General features: G+C 50.8%; 9 protein-coding genes and 1 non-coding gene across 10 annotated transcripts; 5 read left to right on the forward strand and 5 right to left on the reverse strand.

The window, feature by feature from the left end:
- Positions 1–18: 18 nt before the first annotated feature.
- Positions 19–1,468, forward strand: F5J12DRAFT_893207 (Clavaminate synthase-like protein; the record flags this gene model as incomplete). The annotated part of the gene is made up of 8 exons (XM_051747636.1): positions 19–112; positions 150–315; positions 369–390; positions 442–616; positions 661–721; positions 778–827; positions 885–1,072; positions 1,121–1,468. 8 exons carry the CDS (start codon positions 19–21, stop codon positions 1,466–1,468), a joined length of 1,104 nt encoding a protein of 367 aa, XP_051599425.1.
- Positions 1,469–1,551: 83 nt separating this feature from the next.
- On the reverse strand, positions 1,552–6,231 carry F5J12DRAFT_721385 (glycosyltransferase family 1 protein; the record flags this gene model as incomplete). The annotated part of the gene is made up of 17 exons (XM_051741308.1): positions 1,552–1,899; positions 1,948–2,138; positions 2,190–2,567; positions 2,605–2,809; positions 2,857–2,880; positions 2,934–2,970; positions 3,023–3,183; positions 3,231–3,338; positions 3,388–3,900; positions 3,934–4,058; positions 4,109–5,012; positions 5,068–5,259; positions 5,314–5,427; positions 5,475–5,542; positions 5,588–5,638; positions 5,665–6,054; positions 6,108–6,231. 17 exons carry the CDS (start codon positions 6,229–6,231, stop codon positions 1,552–1,554), a joined length of 3,933 nt encoding a protein of 1,310 aa, XP_051599426.1.
- Positions 6,232–6,933: 702 nt separating this feature from the next.
- Positions 6,934–8,396, forward strand: F5J12DRAFT_834948 (SUR7/PalI family-domain-containing protein). Its single transcript, XM_051745883.1, has 5 exons — positions 6,934–7,100; positions 7,151–7,279; positions 7,331–7,760; positions 7,817–8,059; positions 8,110–8,396. The coding sequence occupies exons 2-5, from the start codon at positions 7,183–7,185 to the stop codon at positions 8,129–8,131; spliced, it is 792 nt and encodes a 263-aa protein (XP_051599427.1). The 5' UTR covers positions 6,934–7,100; positions 7,151–7,182; the 3' UTR covers positions 8,132–8,396.
- On the reverse strand, positions 8,320–8,404 carry F5J12DRAFT_t125. Its single transcript has one exon. It is a non-coding gene; the product is annotated as a tRNA-Lys (tRNA).
- Positions 8,405–8,960: 556 nt separating this feature from the next.
- F5J12DRAFT_721784 (uncharacterized protein) lies at positions 8,961–10,095 on the forward strand (the record flags this gene model as incomplete). The annotated part of the gene is made up of 2 exons (XM_051741331.1): positions 8,961–9,756; positions 9,812–10,095. 2 exons carry the CDS (start codon positions 8,961–8,963, stop codon positions 10,093–10,095), a joined length of 1,080 nt encoding a protein of 359 aa, XP_051599428.1.
- Positions 10,096–10,619: 524 nt separating this feature from the next.
- F5J12DRAFT_834954 (clathrin adaptor complex small chain-domain-containing protein) lies at positions 10,620–11,564 on the forward strand. Its single transcript, XM_051745884.1, has 5 exons — positions 10,620–10,686; positions 10,743–11,014; positions 11,082–11,153; positions 11,211–11,286; positions 11,340–11,564. Exons 1-5 carry the CDS (start codon positions 10,665–10,667, stop codon positions 11,486–11,488), a joined length of 591 nt encoding a protein of 196 aa, XP_051599429.1. The 5' UTR covers positions 10,620–10,664; the 3' UTR covers positions 11,489–11,564.
- On the reverse strand, positions 11,565–13,022 carry F5J12DRAFT_834959 (MED6-domain-containing protein). Its single transcript, XM_051745885.1, has 6 exons — positions 12,777–13,022; positions 12,579–12,721; positions 12,433–12,524; positions 12,297–12,379; positions 11,738–12,245; positions 11,565–11,683 (listed from the first exon to the last, which is right to left on the reverse strand). The coding sequence occupies exons 1-6, from the start codon at positions 12,846–12,848 to the stop codon at positions 11,664–11,666; spliced, it is 918 nt and encodes a 305-aa protein (XP_051599430.1). The 5' UTR covers positions 12,849–13,022; the 3' UTR covers positions 11,565–11,663.
- On the reverse strand, positions 13,009–16,114 carry F5J12DRAFT_834969 (SGT1 protein-domain-containing protein). The gene is made up of 9 exons (XM_051745886.1): positions 15,725–16,114; positions 15,580–15,667; positions 15,141–15,515; positions 14,908–15,087; positions 14,777–14,851; positions 14,548–14,711; positions 14,183–14,488; positions 13,618–14,129; positions 13,009–13,567 (listed from the first exon to the last, which is right to left on the reverse strand). Exons 1-9 carry the CDS (start codon positions 16,042–16,044, stop codon positions 13,068–13,070), a joined length of 2,520 nt encoding a protein of 839 aa, XP_051599431.1. The 5' UTR covers positions 16,045–16,114; the 3' UTR covers positions 13,009–13,067.
- On the forward strand, positions 16,026–17,112 carry F5J12DRAFT_126756 (ATPase, V1 complex, subunit F). Its single transcript, XM_051738062.1, has 5 exons — positions 16,026–16,206; positions 16,257–16,338; positions 16,397–16,479; positions 16,541–16,628; positions 16,717–17,112. Exons 1-5 carry the CDS (start codon positions 16,150–16,152, stop codon positions 16,767–16,769), a joined length of 363 nt encoding a protein of 120 aa, XP_051599432.1. The 5' UTR covers positions 16,026–16,149; the 3' UTR covers positions 16,770–17,112.
- F5J12DRAFT_721769 (TIM21-domain-containing protein) lies at positions 16,979–18,370 on the reverse strand (the record flags this gene model as incomplete). Its single annotated transcript, XM_051741329.1, has 5 exons — positions 16,979–17,070; positions 17,134–17,182; positions 17,272–17,754; positions 17,825–17,985; positions 18,070–18,370. The coding sequence occupies 5 exons, from the start codon at positions 18,368–18,370 to the stop codon at positions 16,979–16,981; spliced, it is 1,086 nt and encodes a 361-aa protein (XP_051599433.1).
- Positions 18,371–18,587: the final 217 nt, after the last annotated feature.

Genomic DNA, 18,587 nt, shown 5'->3' on the forward strand with positions numbered 1-18,587 from the left:
CAGACATCAAATACCAAGATGCCTGGTGTCGTGTCAATCTCTTATCCTACGTTAGTGTCGTCACCGCTTTCGTTGCGAACTTCCATAGGCGAGTCTGTATCGACTTCTGATGGTAGGGTCGCAATACCTAACTCCCCATTAACGTTCAGAACAAGCATTCGGGTCTCATCCCCAGGCACTCGGCATTATTCTCGTTAAGGATCTACCAAGTGTCTACAAGTCTTACAGAGAGACGCTATTGAAGTTTAGTTACAAATACGCTCATTTACCAGAGGATATCAAAGAGCGTTATACCGATCCAGACAGCAGTTACAGGTGTGAATTCAAGGTACTGCTGAGACACTTGCCTGACAGTGGTTTGCGGATAGCTTTGGGTGGTCGCATGGAAAGGTTAGCCTTTTTGATGATGTTGGAAGGGTACTTACAGATGTGACAACGCAGGAAATTATGAACGGAAAGCCAGGTGGGTTCTGCGAAGGCCTAGTCGCACGCATTTCTTCGAGTAGTTATCTAGACACTCTAAAAGGGTCTTATTATGCTAACCCCATCGTCGACGTCCCCAATGTATCGCCAGCAATAAGAGAACAACATCGGGAGTATTACCGAGAAAACATCTGTAAGCGGTTTCGCTCTGCAACAACAGATACTAACCTAAGGCAGGGCCGGACGCCAATGAGAAAGGTGTCGAGGGGTTCGAAAGTGCATTTAAAGACCTCGGAAGGTAGGATCGACTGTAATTGGCTGCGTACATGGTTTTGTCATCGTCGATTCCCCCAGGTTCGTCTTCCAGGTGGGATGTGAGCTGGCTGCGGCCTGCGAGCCTTTTGGTCAGTCGACCAAACCGGCGTCTGCGTGATGGGTATTTCTTACCGGAGTACCCTTAGTTTCAAAGCACTTGGGCGACACGTCATTTTCTCTAGCAGAACTTATTGCTCGTTCGCAAACCACCAAGGCACGGCTCCTACATTACTTTCCCCCTAACCCAGCAGATGTGAAAGAAGTGGATGACGAACCCATCGATAGCTGGTGCGGCTTTCATCTTGACAATTCGCTTCTGACTGGGCTGTGTGCAGTAAGTCGGTCATTGATGGAGCTAACTGTAGATTGAACGTGCGTTTAGGCCGTGTTCTTGCGAGAGGAAGATGACGGACAGCCGAGCGTGGTTCCCTCCCCTTCCCCAGAATCCGGCCTATATATTCGAACTAGGGGAGGTGAGTTAACCAAGGTTTCGATACCAGACGACTGTCTGGCCTTTCAGACCGGCGAAGCCCTTGAACTAGTCACTGGTGGAAGGCTGCGGGCGACCCCACACTGCGTTCGTGTTGGGGGAAGTTGTGAGAGGATATCAAGGGAGACTTTTGCTTTGTTCATGCAACCCGACACACACCAGAAGGTGTCTGCTACTGAGACTTTTGGACAATTCACAAAAAGAATACTAGAAAAGCACTACGGGAAAAACTCTACGTGATTTGACAGCTGACGAATATCAATACCATCCCACGAAATTCGTTTATACTATAATACAGACAATCGACGGACGTGTTACATCCCTTACGGATGACGAGACGATGTAGAATTGGAGCGTCGATGATCTGAGGACGCAAGGGCACCAGGAAGAACGGACATCACCGCTGCTGCTAGACTGTGCCGTTTTAGCGACGTGGGGTCACTCCGTCGAGAGCCAAACGACGATCGACTTTCATCTGGGTCTGAAACCATGCTCCAGTCTTCACTTCCACGCTGAGAGCCACCTGAGTCGTATCTCGATCGAGACCCAGCGCCCTCAGGCGTAGGAGACTCTTCAGCTTCTTCAACGGCGTTTGGTGGCCGCTTGATTAAGGAACGCGCATAGTCGAGATCGCGGTAGATGGCCTCAATAGCAGTCGCAACCCCATTTTCCTGCAACAGTATGTGAACATCCGAGTTCCGGAATAGCCACACACTTACCGAGCGAATTTGTTCCCCAACGAGCTTTGCTCGGTCAATTTGCTTCTGGTCCGTTGTAGCAACCACAAGGGCATCCTTTAGATTTTCGACGGTAAGCTTACGAACGCTGGCTCCAATCCCCAACGCTTCAACACGGTCAGCCCAGAAAAACTGATCTCCAAAGAATGGCTTGATGATAGTCGGTATTCCGGCTATAAAGGTAGTTCACAACGGGGGAATAATTCGAGAAGACACGGACGAACCACGAAGACTAGCCCCAGTTGTGCCAGCACCACCATGATGGCACGCAGCGTCGATGCGTCGGAACAGCCAGTCGTGAGGTATAGATGAGATGGCGTATATCTGCTTTGGAAGTGGTTCTTCCGGTTCACAAGCTTCCGATGTCTTGGTATGTAGCCTGTCCGACCATCCTTTGGAAAGAATGGCATAAACACCACTCTCGACAATGGCCTCGATGATACAGCGGGTCATCCCTCTCGGATCAGATACCACGATACTTCCGAAGCCGATATATACCACTTTCTTCCCAGCTTGGTGGGCGTCATCAATGAAAGAGATAAGATCCTGAGGGGGCGTCCACTTCTTAGCCCCTACCTCAGCATCATCCAGGAACCAATAACCTGCCCTGTCCGTTAACACACGGAACATTCGCAGAACCAGCCGGCTTGCCTGTGACACGAATCCATTCCGGCCAGTCAAGGGGCTGAGGCACAATCGTCGGACTAAAGTTGTACAAGAAAGGAATCTTGTGGGGTTCCATGCGATCAAGACTCGTATTCTCCAGGTGCAGTAAATTGCGACGCCAACGGTTAATTTGACCGGAGATTGCACGCCAGAACACTTGATCAAACATCACATAAGACTGACAGAGTAAGTTAGGGATGTGTGCTTGGAAAAATCTCCGCATACCATGTAGTTATAGCCACCGCCCATCTGACCATTTTTCAGCGCCGTTAATCCTGATGCATTGAAACTCGACTGCGTACCTTGTGGTCAGGAACAGCGAAGGCATGAGGGTAGGCTCTGCGTCAAGGATATGACACTGCATTCCTCCTGACAGTAAGAAAACACGAACCTTGTCCGCGTCCACGTCATAGTGAAAGCTCGGAAATATGGGATCCTCAAAGCTTCTGCGATGTGATAACCCCCCATTGCGCTTGGGCTCTCAACGAGAACATCAGTGCCTTGACAGGCTTCCCAGGACGTTTTGAGTAAGTCATCCAACCATCCACGAAACTATCACCACCTAAGTGCTACGTTGGGTGTACAGAGGGAGAAAGTACCTTTAGAAGTCCTTCCTTCAAAAAGGAAACGGTAAAAGTGCCATTTTCCACACAGATCCGCATGAGCTCTGCGGGGTCTCCACCAACATAACCAAATTCAATGCCGTGCTTTGAAAGGTAAGACCACGACAAAGAGAATGTAGTATAATTGTCTCACAGACTCAATCCACGCTTGAAACTCTCCGTGAGTAGCAATTCTACAGCGATGACCGTCTGCTATCAGGCCCTTCGCAAGGGCGATATAGGGCTGGACATCTCCTCTTGTGCCAACAGTAAGGAAGGTGAAATGCAACGACTCCTTGGGCTTGAATGTCAAGAACGTAGACGAGGCGGACGTAAACATGACGGCAGGCAAGGATTCTGACAAGGCCTCTGATGGAGGAGCAGGATCAGTATCGCTAGACGCTGAGTTCCGGGGTTCGAACTCTTCCAAGATCAGAGCATCGCGCTGGCCTTGGCTCAGTTTCGGGATCTCACCGCCACTGGGACGTTTCCTCAGGTCCTCCATTTGACGCTCTAGGATAGAAACGAAGGCGGTCCGTCGGTCCTCAACGCCAAATTCGAAAAACAATTCTTCGTGGCCTTTGATAACAACGGTAAGGCCGTAGTGGCCAAACCTAGTAGCCCTCGACTTCTCCACATTCAGGATATCTCGAATGGGTAATATCATCTATACACGATGTCAGTATCATTGGGAAGAGACGGTACACATGGACCTTGCCTTTGTTTTCGGAGTTAGTGGTCCACTGGATTTAAAACAAAAGTAATTTGACGACACATATAAACGCCCGTAAAGAGGTAGAACTCGAAATAGGTAACCTGAAAAGTCTTGAATCAAATTTAGCGGTCACCGTAACCCCTGCATAAAAAGCACGTACGACCAAGTAAAACCTCCCTGTCATCAAAGGCAAATGCAGCTCTGAATTTCTCGGTTGTCTCCGGGTCGACTACAGCTTCAGCTGTCTCCAATACACTGTATCCGAGCTCAGCAGCTGTACCAAGGGGTTGATCGGAGGACGACCGCCGAGGTGCTGAATAAACCTCCCGCACACTTCCAAGACTTTGGGACGATGTAGGCGTTGGACCGATTCCAGTGGTAGAAACAGAGCTGCCCGCGGCCTTACGGGCGCTTCGCAGCCAAGAAGGCACGCTCATATTCCAAGGAACACCCGATGGCAGGATCCTGATGGGAGATGAAGTATTAGATTCAATCGAAGGTGTCGTCGGTGGGTATGTGTGGTCTCGGACGAGTGCTGGAGTACTCGAGGGTATTGCAGGCGTGGAATTATACGTTGTGGGCGAAGCTAATTCATTAGCAGAGTAAGACTGAGGTGACGCTGTGATTGGGACGAATGTGCCGCGTTTGGATATGTGCGTGTACTCCTCAGCGCCGTTTGGCGGTTCGGGTGAACTGGACATACGAGCAATCGGAAGAGGAAGGGAATCTTGAAACGGTCGAAAGAGTAACGATAGTCGAGACGGAACAGCACCTTTAGCATCGGACGTAGGCAAGCTGCGAGCGCGATCGATTCCGGGAGCTACACCTGTGGATGGCTTGACGGTTGTGTCTAATACAGACTGGGGAGACGTGGGGGCCAGTGCACGGTGGGCGCGCACAGCATCGCGAATGTGGTCCAAAGCAGCTTGTATGTCATGGAAATATGCGAAAAAATAGGAATCCGGGGAGTCGACCTTGTCCATAACTTTGACTTCGATCGTCTCGCTGAAATCCATAGCTGTGGATTTCTCTACATCGAGAATGACTGAATAAGGTATAGCAATCTGAACAAAAGTGAATAAATGCAATTTCTTCAAGAAACTGCAAGGCAACCTTGACGGTGTCTCCCATATTCTGCGCCTTAAACATCACCTTGCGGATTGCTTTGACCCATTCATCCCTGCTCGGAACCGAGTCCGCAGATAACAGCACATTCTTCTGATTTGTCCGAAGCCGTATCTCCTTCTCACCTACTGGTTCACAAGCCATGACATATCGCAAATCGACAATCCCGTTCAGAAAGTAAGGATCCTATTTGGGAGGTCAGAATATATTCCAGTAAAAAAAACACATCGCAAGAAGCACCGATGAGGACTGGTACCAAGACAGCGCATCATTCTTGAGAACAAACCAATATTTAATCCACCGCTTCGTCCGGGTGGCTTTCTTGCTGAGACTTCCAGATTTCAAAATTTGGTCCTGCAAAAGGTTGGAAATGGCAAGTGCCAGTAATAAAATATCTGTACCTCTCTACTTGGCATGTGGGCAAAAAAGCATATGTGCGAATTAGTGAGATACATATATCCCTGTAATACTACTCGCGATGAGTTGCATTTTCCGCCGCAAACTCTGAACTCACAGACGGAGCGCAGCAACCAACACGGCATCTCTGAGGCATAATGAGAATTGGCTCCTAAGTGCATGATGATCACCTACCAGCCCAGACTTCATGGAAAACATCAATATCAAAGATCTCCCTGAGCTTCTCCGCCAAGCGAGCTCTGCGACTGACTTTCACAGTCGCCATACTACCAGTACGACTGGCTGCCCGCCGTTTTAGGGACGTACTCAGCTCTGCAGCCATAACAAGTGGCGACGCCTCAGGTTTCCGAATGTCGTCCGGCCGCGGAGTCGTCGCTTCGAAGTCGTCGGCATCGACGTCGTCTTCGAAAGCCATGCTCAGCTCCGGATCTAAATCAGTTTCTCCAGACACATCTGCCAAAACAGATCGTTGTTTCGCTGAGAGATCAGGGAGGGAAGATCCTATATGTCTCGACCACGCCACCGGACGATAGATGGCATGGATAGACGACGCTACATGTCCCTCTGTGAATGAGATGTTCAAAACCGTTGCTCGCGATATCCAAAGGGTGACGTACTAGAGCCGTCGTCAGAGTCGATATTCGGTGCCGTGGAAGACCCCGGATCGTCGTCATTGTCGGGATCGTCTACCCATGGAAGTGCTTGTAGTGCTTGGATGAGTGTCTGAGTCCCGGCACGCATCTGTCATCAAGAGATTGTAAGATTAGATTGCGAGCCCAGAGCAGAACCCTTTACGCACAGACCCTACGCCCTGGATCGCTTGCAAGGATGGCCGGTCCGGGAGAGTTGGCGGAGGCGAAGGAGGCCTTATGAACGGGGAGTCGTCGATTGAATTGAGGGCAGATGCTCGTTCAGGTAAGGTTTGGGACTGGGTTGAGTCCGCATGTCTCTGAGGACGCGACGGTGGCGTCGAGAGACCGGTGGCTTGATCTACTTCAGTGAAGGACGTTTCACCACGTCGTAATCGAGTGAAACAAAGTACCTTCTGCTTGATCCCGGCCAGGGGTGTCCTTACCTTTACCCTTCCTATTCGAGCTGAACACACGACGAGATTCTGGAGACGTCGAGGAGGACTGCATTCTTCCAGTGATGCTCTTTCTGAGGTCAATGGTCCTTGCTGCGACCCTCTTGATACATTCTTGAGGTGAGACATGGTCTTCTCGGCCCTGTTCGCCGCTCTCGCCCTGAGACGACGGGTCTCGTGCGTCATCTGTGGAGACCGGACTGGTACGAGACTTTCGTGGAACTAACCTCGACATTGGTGGTCACTGGTATTTCCGAGTGATATGATGAAGTAGTGACTGCTGGGCGGCACGGCACTGCACGTCTGCCTTGAGCGTTCGTCACCCCCGTTTGCTGAAATCACGTGATAGGCTGCGGGGAGAACGGCACGCTTGTGTCGCGTGGACGGCGCAAGTGGGAGTCGCGTTAATTGAACTTGTCTCAGAGGACGACAGTCACGACTTTGCTTCTCGTTTCTTTGCTTCAGCACTGAGAAAAATAACGATAATGAGGGGGGAGTATTGCATCGGAGGCGCATCTTTTCTATCGTAGGGCTTGCAAATTCTCGTGTTCTTCTGGACCTCACTGCCTTCTCAAGTGCCGTCGCTGTGCTACTCATGATCTTTGTCCATGTATGTCAGAGGAAGAAGTCTCATGGTCACAATCTTATCGACGCCCGCAGGTCGGACAAATCAACACCTCATCAGTTCCTTATGGAATTTCCATGGTAGCTCGTTCATGTTTTCTTTGCTCTCCTTGACTGACCGCGCTAACACAGGCAACTCTCAACGTCTCGGGCTATGGGTGAAGATTCTCACGCGGAGGTTTATCGCCTTATTGACGTCGACGTTCTCCAGCTATGCCCTCTATCAGGCTTTCCAAGATCCCATACAGGGCTTGTACACTGACGATGCGTCACTGCCTCTAGGACAGGGGCTTGGGCTTCGACAAGAATATAAATTCGGCTTGTATTCGTACTGTGCCTATGTCAATGGCTCGGCAGGGTCCTGTTCGAACCACACTGTTGCCAGCAGATTCGAGCCGTACAGCGCCATAACAGCGGACATGCTGCAGAACTACTCGCAATACTCGGATTATATCTTCGTCGATACCACGTTCAAGAATTCATCATACCTGGGGTACAACTCCCACGTCGCCTATTACTTTTTGCTATTCGGCACGCTCTTTGCGTTCCTCTCATTGTTGACGTGAGTGCCACCCGGCTTGTTTCCCGTTGTTTGCATCATCTGAAGCTTTGTTCCAGCGGAGTCCTCAGACACACGTTTCTTTTCTTCATTTCAGCCGCGTTGGCCATCTTGTCCACGATCTTCATCCTGATTGGGGCTGCTATATGGACATCCTTGGTCAAGAAAGCGGAGGGCGTAAACACTCTGCAAATTTCCTCCGGTGTCCCGGATGGCATAAGCATGTCATACGGGACTGGGATATACCTTAGTTGGGCGGCCTTTGCATGCTTAGCGGCCTCCATTGTGCCATATTTGATAAGGTATCCGGTTTCTAATCGAGGACTCTAGTCATCTAACCGTGATTTTATAGTTGCTGCACTTACCGTGGATAAGGTGATGCCGGGCACACGAAGCAGAATGATGATATGTTGGCGACACGTCTAACGAAAATGATACCACACACCCTGACACCCCACGCGAAACCCCTTTTATGTATGGAAATGACGGACAATGAAGCATACATAGTAATGCATATTTAAGGCCTGTCGACACGGTGTGTGAACAAAAAAGAGAAGCCAGTAGCCCACCGCGAGGGTCGAACTCGCAGCCTTCAGATTGCCTAGTGGTTAAGAGTCTGACGCTCTATCCGATTGAGCTAGGCGGGCGACAGACAAAGTGCGACGCTGCTGCTATAAGTATGTGCCCAAGGGCAATTGCCAATTGGAAACCGGGTGAACGGTATCTCCGTTTGAGTACAGCCTTGTCGTTGAAAGGAACGCCACACAGATCCGGTATTCGCTGGACACATGCGTTGCAAGGGTCCTCACAATACTGCTGCAGGACGGAAAGAGGCACCCCGACCTTTCCATCACTCTTCATCTGATGTGTCGTGGTGATGGAGCGAGGCAAGCTTGCCAAGGGCGTGGCGCACGCACGGACGGACGACCGACGGGGCTACACGATGCGAGGTCGTGGAAGGCAATGCCAATCACAGCCGCGCATCTATCGTCGGACACCGCCGGTGCCTTTTGCTGAGGGCACAAAAGGAGAATGAGTGGGTGGGGATGAGTCAGCGACGATGACGATGCCGATGACAAATCGATATTTGTCCGTATAAACAAACTGTCGTGTTCCGCAGTCGCTGCTCCTCGTCCACATAACTCCCCACTTGACTCCTCCCAACGCCTTCCGCAACCAACGACGTCTGCGCAGCGCTTGACAATGTCTGATCCTCGAGACGACAATTTGTTCTCCTCCTTTGAGCTGTATGGGCCAGAATACGCCAAGCAGCAGCAGCAGCAAGGCCTTGACTTTGTTTCATTTCACTCGCCATCTGACATCCTCGCACCTCATCCCGATCTCTTCGAACTTGAATTGGACTCCAGCCTCGCGGCCTTCAACGAAGGGGTCCACCTCCAGCTTCTCACCGTTGACTCCAACGACGCTTACTCCTTTTTGAGATCCGACACCCCAACGTGTGGCCCCCCTTCCACTATCACAGCTTCCTCCGAGAGCGCCTACGAAACGCTCTCTTCTCGTTCCGAGTCCTTTTATAATTTCTCAGACTCCTCCTATCCCACTACGAACTGTCCCTTCCCTCTCGATATCGAAATGGATTTCCAGCGCATCCGTGTAACGAACAGCGGATGTTCCGAGTACGGTACCAGCGCAGCTGTGCAGGCCAACCCCAACAACATGCCCGTCACTGTAGACCCAAGTGCCTTCGGTGCTTTGCCCATCAGCCCTCGCAGTTCTCCCACTGCGCCCGTTGACCACTCCGTCAAGCGGGCCAGCTACTCCGATTATGGCGGTGCATCCCGCATCGCCGCTGTTCCACGCTCCAGCACCGCCGACTTCTACCTGTCCTGTATGGGCACAGATTCCGCCGTCTCCCAGTCTGGCATGTCTCAGCTAGCTGTCACGCCCTGCCTCTCTCAGTCGAGAGCCGTCCGTAGTTCAGAGGAACATTCAAGAGACGATCCTCGCAAGAAATATCAATGCCCTACTTGCCCCCGTGGTTTGTCTCTTCTATCCAATGACATCCCCTCTACGTTGCTGACTGCTGCCAATAGCCTTTGCTCGTGCTTACAACCTGAAGACGCATATGGCAACGCACGATCCTAACCGGCTGAAACCTCATGTATGTCCCCACCGTAATTGTGGACGTTCGTTCAGTCGCAAGCACGACTTGGGTCGACACCTCGTGAGCATTCATCGGGAGGAGTCCGTTCGCTCTCTGCCATCCGCAGCGCCCAAGCCTATCGGTGTCGACAGTGGACCGAGGGGATGGTGTGACAACTGTGGCAAGGGTTGGGTTGGCACAGCCACCGAATGTTCGTGTGCAGACATTAAATAAAATACTCGTTTGCGATGACCTCTGGTTCCCTGGTGGGTTGTCTTCTCTCCAGTTCCCGCATCAAATTGATGTCGGATATTCAGGCCGGGCGATACTTGTCGCCAATCGCTTCGTCGTAGTTGATGATTGATTCGTCTGCTGCGCACATTTGTGACGTGTTCAGTCATCCATTCTACGCGTTTTTATTCGTGTATCCGTATCGTACCGTTCGTGCTATGTCACGGACCCAGCGACGAACGTGATCTCGAGCTCATGTATGGCAAAGGGTATTTTAACTGGTGCCTTCCGCGTATCTATGTTCTTTACTCGACTGCCCTCGAACATTTCTATATGATTTTGTATATACCTAAACTGTGGATGGTCGTAACTATTTTGCTACTTCGACGTCTCCCCTTCCGCTGCCTGCTTTTCATGTTTTACCTGCATTTCGCTGTCTGTTGGGTGAAGGTGTGGTGGAATTCGATCAGGTTGTGGGCGATCACGTGCCCTGCGTATCCAATTAATTTCCGACCGTCTTGCAGAGGCAATGTTAGTACAAACCATTGCAACACCCCCTGTAAACTGTTGATATGATTCATGCCGTGCTCATATGTGAGAATTAGCGTTCCTTTGCGCCCCGTACGGCTCCAAACTTTGTAGGACCCTAGTCAACACCTCTGGCATCCCCAGACTGACCAAGTTCTATACCCCCCTCCACCAATCCTCCCAAACCGTTGTCCAGAAGATTTTCTCTCTCATATCTGTTCGTCCCCAAGGACTCTGCAACTTCCTAGATGCACCCGAACTCGAGGCATTCCTGGGCCCCAAGGATGGCTCGAATGAACGGTGGAGAGTCGTGTACAGAAATTATGCTACACTTTACTTTGTTTTCGTCGTCGACGGCGCAGAGAGCGAACTCGGAATACTGGATTTGATCCAGGTATGCTTGCTTGTGTCCTTGTTGGCTTCCTACTTCTCGTGAAATGAATCTCAAAGTCCTTCTGGAGGTGTTCGTAGAAGCACTCGATCGTTCCTTCCAGAACGTCTGCGAACTGGACCTTGTTTTCCATTTCGATGAGGTACGTCTGGGTTTTGATACCGATAAGCGTGCGGATCGCTGACCACATCCGCCAAAGGTCCATCATATCCTCGCAGAAATTATTCAAGGCGGTCTTGTCTTGGAGACAAACGTCGAAGAGATTAACAGTTCTGGTTGGTTATGGCCGAGTCTACTGCACCTCTGACAATGACTCTTCCTTCCACAGTAAAGTCGGCACTCAAGGCAAGAAAGGACTCGTTTGTATCATCAAACCCCCTAGCCTTGGGTGGTAGTGTTGGGGGGTCACGGAATGGTGGCCTACCAACGCCCCTGAACTGGTTGACCGATAGACTGACAGGCGTAAGCGGGCGGTGAGGCCGCTGTTTGCACTACATATTAAATACGTTGCATACCGTGTACTATACAAGGCGACTATTTTGTCAATTCCTGAATTATCATCATCGGTTTCACTTGAATAACTACTACACAATTTCTTGCCCAAAGTTCCTTCACATGTACTATCTCGAGCAGCGTTCAGGAAAGCAATCACTTATGATGCTAGCGAGGCACCTAAATGTCAGCTTGGTGTTATGGTCGCGCCTATAAGAGGAATAGTGCGCGTACGTTTCTTCTTCTTCTTACCAGCGCCTGCAGAACTCTTCGCGCCCGTGGTATCTTGCGGCGTAGAAGCATTCGAAGAAGAAGGTCTGGGTGTGGTGCCCCGCCCAGCGGGCGCAGGCGTGACGGAAGTCCGTCGACTGGTCCCAGGGACAACAGATTCAGGAGGGTTGCTCTCAATATCTGGCACCAGCGAGCGTGGTGCCACGAACGTGAGCGTCGAGTGCAGTGCGGTCGTCTTCATCGCATTCATCATGAGCATATTATATTCCTGTTTCTTCGTGACGTTGGTACCTGCACTACCGCCAGTTCTTTGCTTGTCGAGCTGTGACGGTGTCGATTCGCCAGTTCCGCGAGTGCCAGAGAGCACTTCTTCTCCCGAAGGCTTTTTGCCGACATTTTCCGCCGAGGATGTATCGACTATGGGCCAGACGAAACCGGTACGAGGGGTGTAGTTAGGCCTGTACTTACGGAGAGTGTCGAGAGAGAATCGAAGTGAACTCAACGACGCCAACTGAACGAAAATCATCAATTACAACTCGCTGAAAAAATATAGGCTAGGCACCAAGCGATTGGATAGCAGTGTGTAGACGTCCGGTGATTGATAGATGCGGTTGTTGATGACAAAATACGCCGCCAGGGGACGAACTGGCCTCAAGATGTCAAAACTAGGTCCCATCGCAAGCAGCAGACAAACTTACCCTCCTGTGGAGACAATCTTTCTCGTTTATGTATGATGAACAAGGATGGCGGTTGTGCATGTACCAGAGCGAACTCTACACCTGTAAATCGCCTGATTGGAATTCACGTAGTCAAAAATATGCTATTGCAACAGCACGAGACGTACTTGAGTTCCTCAGCTTCGTTCAGTATTGGCACGCCGGTATGCATCGTTTGCATCCTCAAAACTTGGTTGTTACTCTGTTTATCGTAGAACATAGAGGCTGCGAAATAATCGAACACATTCTCTGTTGTGAGAGGTCCATTCGCCTGAGCAAGAGGCATGAGCCAAGCGCTCGATGAAGAATGAATCAATGGAACGAACTTGAATCCACTCGTACCAGATGAAAAATCTGTGACTGTAATCGTCCGTAGGATGTAGGTCGTTAAATTCCATGACCAACTTCGATATGCCACCAAAGTCGATTGAAGGTAACCGGTAACGGCCCGATCCCGCCCGCACGGCGGATAGGTGCGATAACGAAAAGTGGTGTAGTGTGCACTGATGGTCAGGTCAAGTATTATTTGGAACGGACGGGTTCTCGATGCACTATCTTCGCGAAACACAGTTCGTATTAACCTCAACCAGCCGAGCTAGACCTACATCACATGTAAACTAGGCATCGTCCCTAGGCATTTTCCAATCTGGCACTAGCCGTCCAGCAAGATTGCTGACTGGCCCAGAAAGACCAGCCTGACTCTTGAAACTCTCGAGGAAGTTTTTGATAAGATTGTAGTCCAAAGAAGTCTCGTCTTCATCTTCCGAATCTTCTGCATCACCTTTCTCAAGGGCAGCATTAAGTTCGGCTTCCATTGCGGCTTCGATATCGATATCCAAGCCAGCACTCGGAGGACCTTTTCCTTTCCCCTTGTCTGCGGGCCGGGATACTTTCGCTGTTCCGGCTTCAGGTTGACGGAGACGTTTGAGCTCCGAATCCATGGCCTGCATGACGGCTTCGAACGAATTAAGGTTCGGGTTAGCATTAGGACGGGGACCACTAGTCGGCATGCGTAATGCCGCTTCCGAGGTTGGGGTCCCGGTCTTCTGAATCTCTGGCTCTGTTTGCTGAACTTGCCGGAATTTCTTATCAAATTTCGGATACTTCGGAACGAACGCTGTTTCAACGGGCGTCACTACCGGCTAGATCGTTTGGGCAGGAACATACCTCCTCGACGAACTCGTTCCTGGAGGATGTCGTTCCACATATCATCGGATATTCCGAGTGTCTGGCGCGAGAATTCGATGAACTCATCTTGTTCTTCTGTCATATCGATTTCCACTTCTCCCACCACTTGTGGGCGGTCCTCTTCTGACTCATATTCATCTTCGTCGCCTGCGATGGGGTCAGAGGAGGAAGCTTCGTCATCGGAGTCAATCCCTTCGTATTTATCGCGTGGTAGAAGTGGTCGGCGGATCGGTCGAGTTGAAATAGCCTCTGTGGTTGCACTCTCAGACGGAATGTCCACGGTTTCGTTTTCAATCGTAGTTTTAGCGACACGTTGGGTGTTGAAAGAAGCAGGCATCTGACCATACTCAGTGGCAGGAAGTGGGGGGACAAGCTTGGCCATCGCCTCTTGGCGAGCGACCTCGCCAGCAGTGAACCCTTCCGGTTCCTCCTCATCTGTGTCGACAATTTCTTGAACACTGTCGCTGTCATCACCATCCGAAAATGCCTCACTAAAACGAAAGTGTTACGTTCCTCACAAAGTCCCAGTCATGGAAATACGCACTCTTCGAAGCGTGCACCTTCCAAGTCACCTTCTCCCTCTACAAACTGCTCTACTTTCGAAGCAAGGTCACGCAACCTTCCCGACTGTTCCTGAATGGACCGACTGTTTTCCTGCCCGTCAGAACCAATATCCATGATGTCCGGTTCGCCATCATTCACGGATTGTGTGAGCATTGCATCAAAGCTTGAGGCGTCAACGTTCAACCATTCATCTGAGTCTTCTGGTCCAACGTCGTTTGGAAGAACCTCACTAGCACGGGATAACGCCACGTTAAACTGGGTCGTGAACGATGGTCTCGACGACTCGCTGGATTGACACCCATCAGATGAAGTAGCTCACGGCCTCTGGGCGAACTGGGCACATACCTTGTACGGAGGGCTTCGATGTAAACTTCAGATGCTTTATCTTCAAGTTCCTTCCAAAGTTGGGACCCCTCGCGTTCGTCACGGAAATAACCATAAGATACTAGTCTCGAAATGAAAGATCTATATTCCAGTGTGCGATGTAGCGCATCCTTCCTAGCCTCACTCTGTTACCTAATGGTCAGAATTCCAGTGCAGTTGGGTTAGAGTAACCCTGACGATGCGGACTGACGGAGGATGCAATTTGGTCGGTCGTAATATTTGAGCGACTCTTTGACTCTTGATAGAGCATCTCGAAACCGCAAGCCTGGAAGATGCAGTAACTAAGTGATGCCAGACATAGCATCGCAACGATTAACTCACAAGTTTCATACCAATATCACGCCAGCGCCATGCGTTAGTATCTTCACGCTCCTCGAATTGCCCAAAAATTCTTGGAGGGTGAAATTTTTGGCCCATAAGCTGAGCAAATGCTGTTCGTGTCATCCGTACATTTCTGAGAACATTTGGGGACGGGGGAAAGCGTGCCATACGGTGCGCCGCCTAACGCTTGGCTTCAGTGTCAGCTTACTGGATACACGAGAGGGACTACCTACTCGGAGTTGGATAGCGTCACGGGTGTAGAAAGTTTCGACTGCCTTTTGGACAAGGGAACGATCGACGGAAAGTGCGCGAGCAACGTCGACAGGAAGGTAGGCCTTGGTCGTGTGTACATGTCTTTCTGCGGCGCTGGGATATCCAGATATTCGCTTCCAAACGGCGTCCTCCACCTCATTCGGAGCTAGAGTGCAAATGCACGCATCTCGAACGAGACGTAAAGCATCGTCAATAGCAATATAATCCTCATCGCTGTCCTCGAGTCCGGTACTAAGTTCCTTCTGTTGTATAGCAACGGGATGTCTTCGTGATTTGTTTGGCACCGAGACGTGAGACAACGGGATGAGATGCAGGCGACCACTGTATATCCATACCTAGTCATGGGAGTTAATTTGGTCTATGATCCTTACTCCTGGTCACCAAAGAGAGTGTGCGCACCCGGTTCAGTGCATTTGAAGGATTGACCCAGCCAGGGAGGAAGTCTGCAGCTTCGATAAGCAGAAATTCGCCATCCGAGTCGTTGACGCTGGATGACAAGTGCGATGAGCGCAGATATACGGTGGTGGTACTGCAAGACGAATACCTGATGACCACATCCCAACGGGATGATATCTCTCTGAGGAGCCAGACCACGCACCACTCATCGTCCACGCAATCCCCGATGCGCATACGGCCTTCAAAGGCAAATTTATTGTCTTGCTGGCTGGAAGCGGGGTCTGGAATGACCTTGAGCTGGAAGGAATCCCGATGCCAGATAAAATTAGGCAACAGGGAGGACGTGAAGTCATGGATGCACGCTGCTAGTGAGGCCGCAGACGCCTTGTCCTGTAAGGCGGCAGGTAGAACCACCGTGTAATGCAATGTATCCTCGGAAACGGATGGCGGTCGATTGAAGATATCCATGGGTGAACTTCACGGTGGACGGCGGTGTAGTGATAAGATGGATACGTCACTTGTAATGCCAGCTTTGTGTACCTCGTACCAACGGTCACCCAACTTGAAGAGGGCATGGCATCTCACACGTCCTTCAAAGACAGAAACCTCATTGCAGTCATCGGAGATGAAGTAGGAGTGCCCATTCCAGTTTGCAGCCGCACGCTGACATCTCGTCACAGGATTCGATCACAGGTCTCCTCCTTGCCGGGATAGGACACATCAACGAACAACAGAAGAAGAATTTCCTGGTAGTGGATTCCAGTGAGCTTCACTCTTGTCTGGATTCATACCCGGTGGCCAGGCTAACTTCTTCCTCTAGAGACACAGGTATCCACAATCGAGGCAGCTTTCCAGGAGTTCACAGAACGCAAGGACGTTGCAATATTGCTCATTAACCAGCATGTGTGTGCACAGCAGTGAACTTCCCCCGTCTCCCCCTTCACTTACGGACCGGCGCGTCCAGATCGCAGAGAAGATTAGACCTACCGTTGATCGGTATCAGCAGGCATTTCCAACTCTCCTTGAGATACCATCGAAGGACCATCCATACGGTAAGTCATTTTCCAATTTCATTCGGGTGCGCGTTGTTCATCACACCACTGCACTCCGCCCCTCCTTCCACACGCCTGGCTTCCGTAGATCCCGCCAAGGATTCAGTTCTCAAACGCGTGCAGAAACTCTTCGGCGAATAATCAAAAACCTCACTCTCAGAACCGCACCCCTTCCGAGGCTCTGCTACGTAGTAACCCTACCTTTCTCGTCCATTAAACTCAACGGAACATGCAGCCATTCATTTATATTCATTCATGTAGTACACATTATATGTACGCAACGCCGCCTCGTTCCAGTATTCGTTGTTGCTTATCTCCGCGAGAGCGTGCAAAAAGGCAGCGAATGTCCTCTATGAGGTGTGGAACCGCACAATAGGCTCCTTTTCTCGGACGTCTGGTGCTTTATCGACGTATACCCTGAGCGAGTTACGGGCTTCTGAGCCTTCGTTACCCAATCAAAATATTCAACTTGAGCAATGTCAGATGAGAGCATAACATCACGTACTTGGAATGTCAATGAGCAGGTACCGGAACGTGAAGTAGCCATCGTCGTTCTGTTCATTCACGTCAGCGTGTGTCACTGGGCAGACTGTACAGGTATGCATGCTCCAGGCGCCATGCGCAAGATGTCGACCTGACTTACCCGCACCAGCTCGGCGTGTACTTCACCTTCTGTCCATACTACGTCGGTGTCCATACTAGCCTCGCCAGATGGTCGCCATCTTCGCAACCCTTTGAAAAGCCCAGTGATCCCCCACAATGAGCGCTCCTCGTTTCTTTCTCTCTCTTCTTGTTTTTCTTCATCGACGGGATGAGGAACCTCTCTTGGAAGAACGACGTCTCCACTCAGAAAACGAAAGGCGCGCTTCGTCGAATCGGCCAAGGACCAGACCTTTTCCTTGATATCGTCGTAGGTGAGCTCGTCCAAGACCCACTGGGATTTATCTTCATCTGGGGCAGAGGACGTTGAGGATGACCCTTGAACGTAAAAGCTCAAGAACATGTGTTCACGTCCTGATGAATCCACTGCGATTTGGGACGCAACATGTCGGTGACGATGGCGCGGGCGAATAGCAGAAGGGGGGTTATTATGGAACGTAAGAGGAGCACGGAGGTACCTCGCGACCTAGTAAAGAATACGTCAATAAATACTCTGCAGAAAGCCAGCAGGAAGGATATTTGCCGGTGAGTCGTACCTGAGGGGACGACTTGATGCGTTCGCATGCTTCATTGTAGAGCACCGTTGGCGAATTTTTGGAGAAAAGTTCGGATGTCAGGGCATAGAGAAGCACAGCAGACAGACCGGCGCCAAGCAGTATGACCGTCAGATTTGTCGTCCGTTGGGTTGTGCGTAAGACTGCACGACAACGTCAACATTCATTCGCGTATTTGAGACTCAATGCCGACACGAAGGGGTGGGCAGTAGCATGAACTGACGGACCTTTCCCAGTTGTACTCAATTCAGACCATCGTTTCACTCTCTTTCCGTGTTGGGGGGAGATACCGAGCTGAAATGGACCGACCGACTCCTCACGCTGAAAATCCGCAGAACGCTGTTTCCGGTCGAGAGCAGAATTAAGGAGGGGCGACGGTGCAGTGTTGTGACGGGTAGCGTATTGCCTGCATGTTCCTTGCAGTTCTCGTATATTTCTACCCGAAAATGCGACTATGAAGAAACGGCGAGGATTTCCGAGAAGGAACCGAGAGCCCAGAGGCCGTAGACTAAACGATGGGATCGTCATGGACAACCAGCTGGACTTCGCTCAGGCTGACTTGCATCGACGACCAGCCAAATGACAAGCAGGGTCCCTTTGCCCACTTTGGGAAATAAGGTCGGCGTTCCATTCGCTGATAGCGGCTACTACGTACGAAATGTTGCGATCATACGCGATGCAATCCGCTCAGTGCACCGTACGTACGATATCTTAGGGTCTAGTAAGGCGACTGGGCTCGCAATAG

This window comes from Pisolithus orientalis, assembly GCF_024613125.1.
Source record: "Pisolithus orientalis strain OTSU chromosome Unknown F5J12scaffold_16, whole genome shotgun sequence".
Taxonomy (NCBI): domain Eukaryota; kingdom Fungi; phylum Basidiomycota; class Agaricomycetes; order Boletales; family Pisolithaceae; genus Pisolithus; species Pisolithus orientalis.

Excerpts from the sequence above, each read along its gene's own strand:
- F5J12DRAFT_834948 (XM_051745883.1), top strand. The coding sequence starts at position 7,183 with ATGTATGTCAGAGGAAGAAGTCTCATGGTCACAATCTTATCGACGCCC. Across the intron at positions 7,280-7,330 it reads TTCCTTATGGAATTTCCATG|GCAACTCTCAACGTCTCGGG; the intron begins GTAGCTCGTTCA and ends GCGCTAACACAG. Across the intron at positions 8,060-8,109 it reads ATTGTGCCATATTTGATAAG|TTGCTGCACTTACCGTGGAT; the intron begins GTATCCGGTTTC and ends GTGATTTTATAG.
- F5J12DRAFT_834954 (XM_051745884.1), top strand. The coding sequence starts at position 10,665 with ATGATTCATGCCGTGCTCATAT. Across the intron at positions 11,154-11,210 it reads TTGTTTTCCATTTCGATGAG|GTCCATCATATCCTCGCAGA; the intron begins GTACGTCTGGGT and ends CATCCGCCAAAG. Across the intron at positions 11,287-11,339 it reads CGAAGAGATTAACAGTTCTG|TAAAGTCGGCACTCAAGGCA; the intron begins GTTGGTTATGGC and ends TTCCTTCCACAG.
- F5J12DRAFT_834959 (XM_051745885.1), bottom strand. The coding sequence starts at position 12,848 with ATGGAATTTAACGACCTACATCCTACGGACGATTACAGTCACAGATTT. Across the intron at positions 12,525-12,578 it reads AACGAAGCTGAGGAACTCAA|GCGATTTACAGGTGTAGAGT; the intron begins GTACGTCTCGTG and ends AATTCCAATCAG. Across the intron at positions 12,246-12,296 it reads CACTGCTATCCAATCGCTTG|TTGGCGTCGTTGAGTTCACT; the intron begins GTGCCTAGCCTA and ends ATTTTCGTTCAG.
- F5J12DRAFT_834969 (XM_051745886.1), bottom strand. The coding sequence starts at position 16,044 with ATGGATATCTTCAATCGACCGCCATCCGTTTCCGAGGATACATTGCAT. Across the intron at positions 14,712-14,776 it reads CCGACCAAATTGCATCCTCC|AGTGAGGCTAGGAAGGATGC; the intron begins GTCAGTCCGCAT and ends ATTAGGTAACAG. Across the intron at positions 13,568-13,617 it reads GGAACGAGTTCGTCGAGGAG|CGTTCGTTCCGAAGTATCCG; the intron begins GTATGTTCCTGC and ends CCGTTGAAACAG.
- F5J12DRAFT_126756 (XM_051738062.1), top strand. The coding sequence starts at position 16,150 with ATGGCATCTCACACGTCCTTCAAAGACAGAAACCTCATTGCAGTCATC. Across the intron at positions 16,207-16,256 it reads TTGCAGTCATCGGAGATGAA|GATTCGATCACAGGTCTCCT; the intron begins GTAGGAGTGCCC and ends ATCTCGTCACAG. Across the intron at positions 16,629-16,716 it reads ATCGAAGGACCATCCATACG|ATCCCGCCAAGGATTCAGTT; the intron begins GTAAGTCATTTT and ends TGGCTTCCGTAG.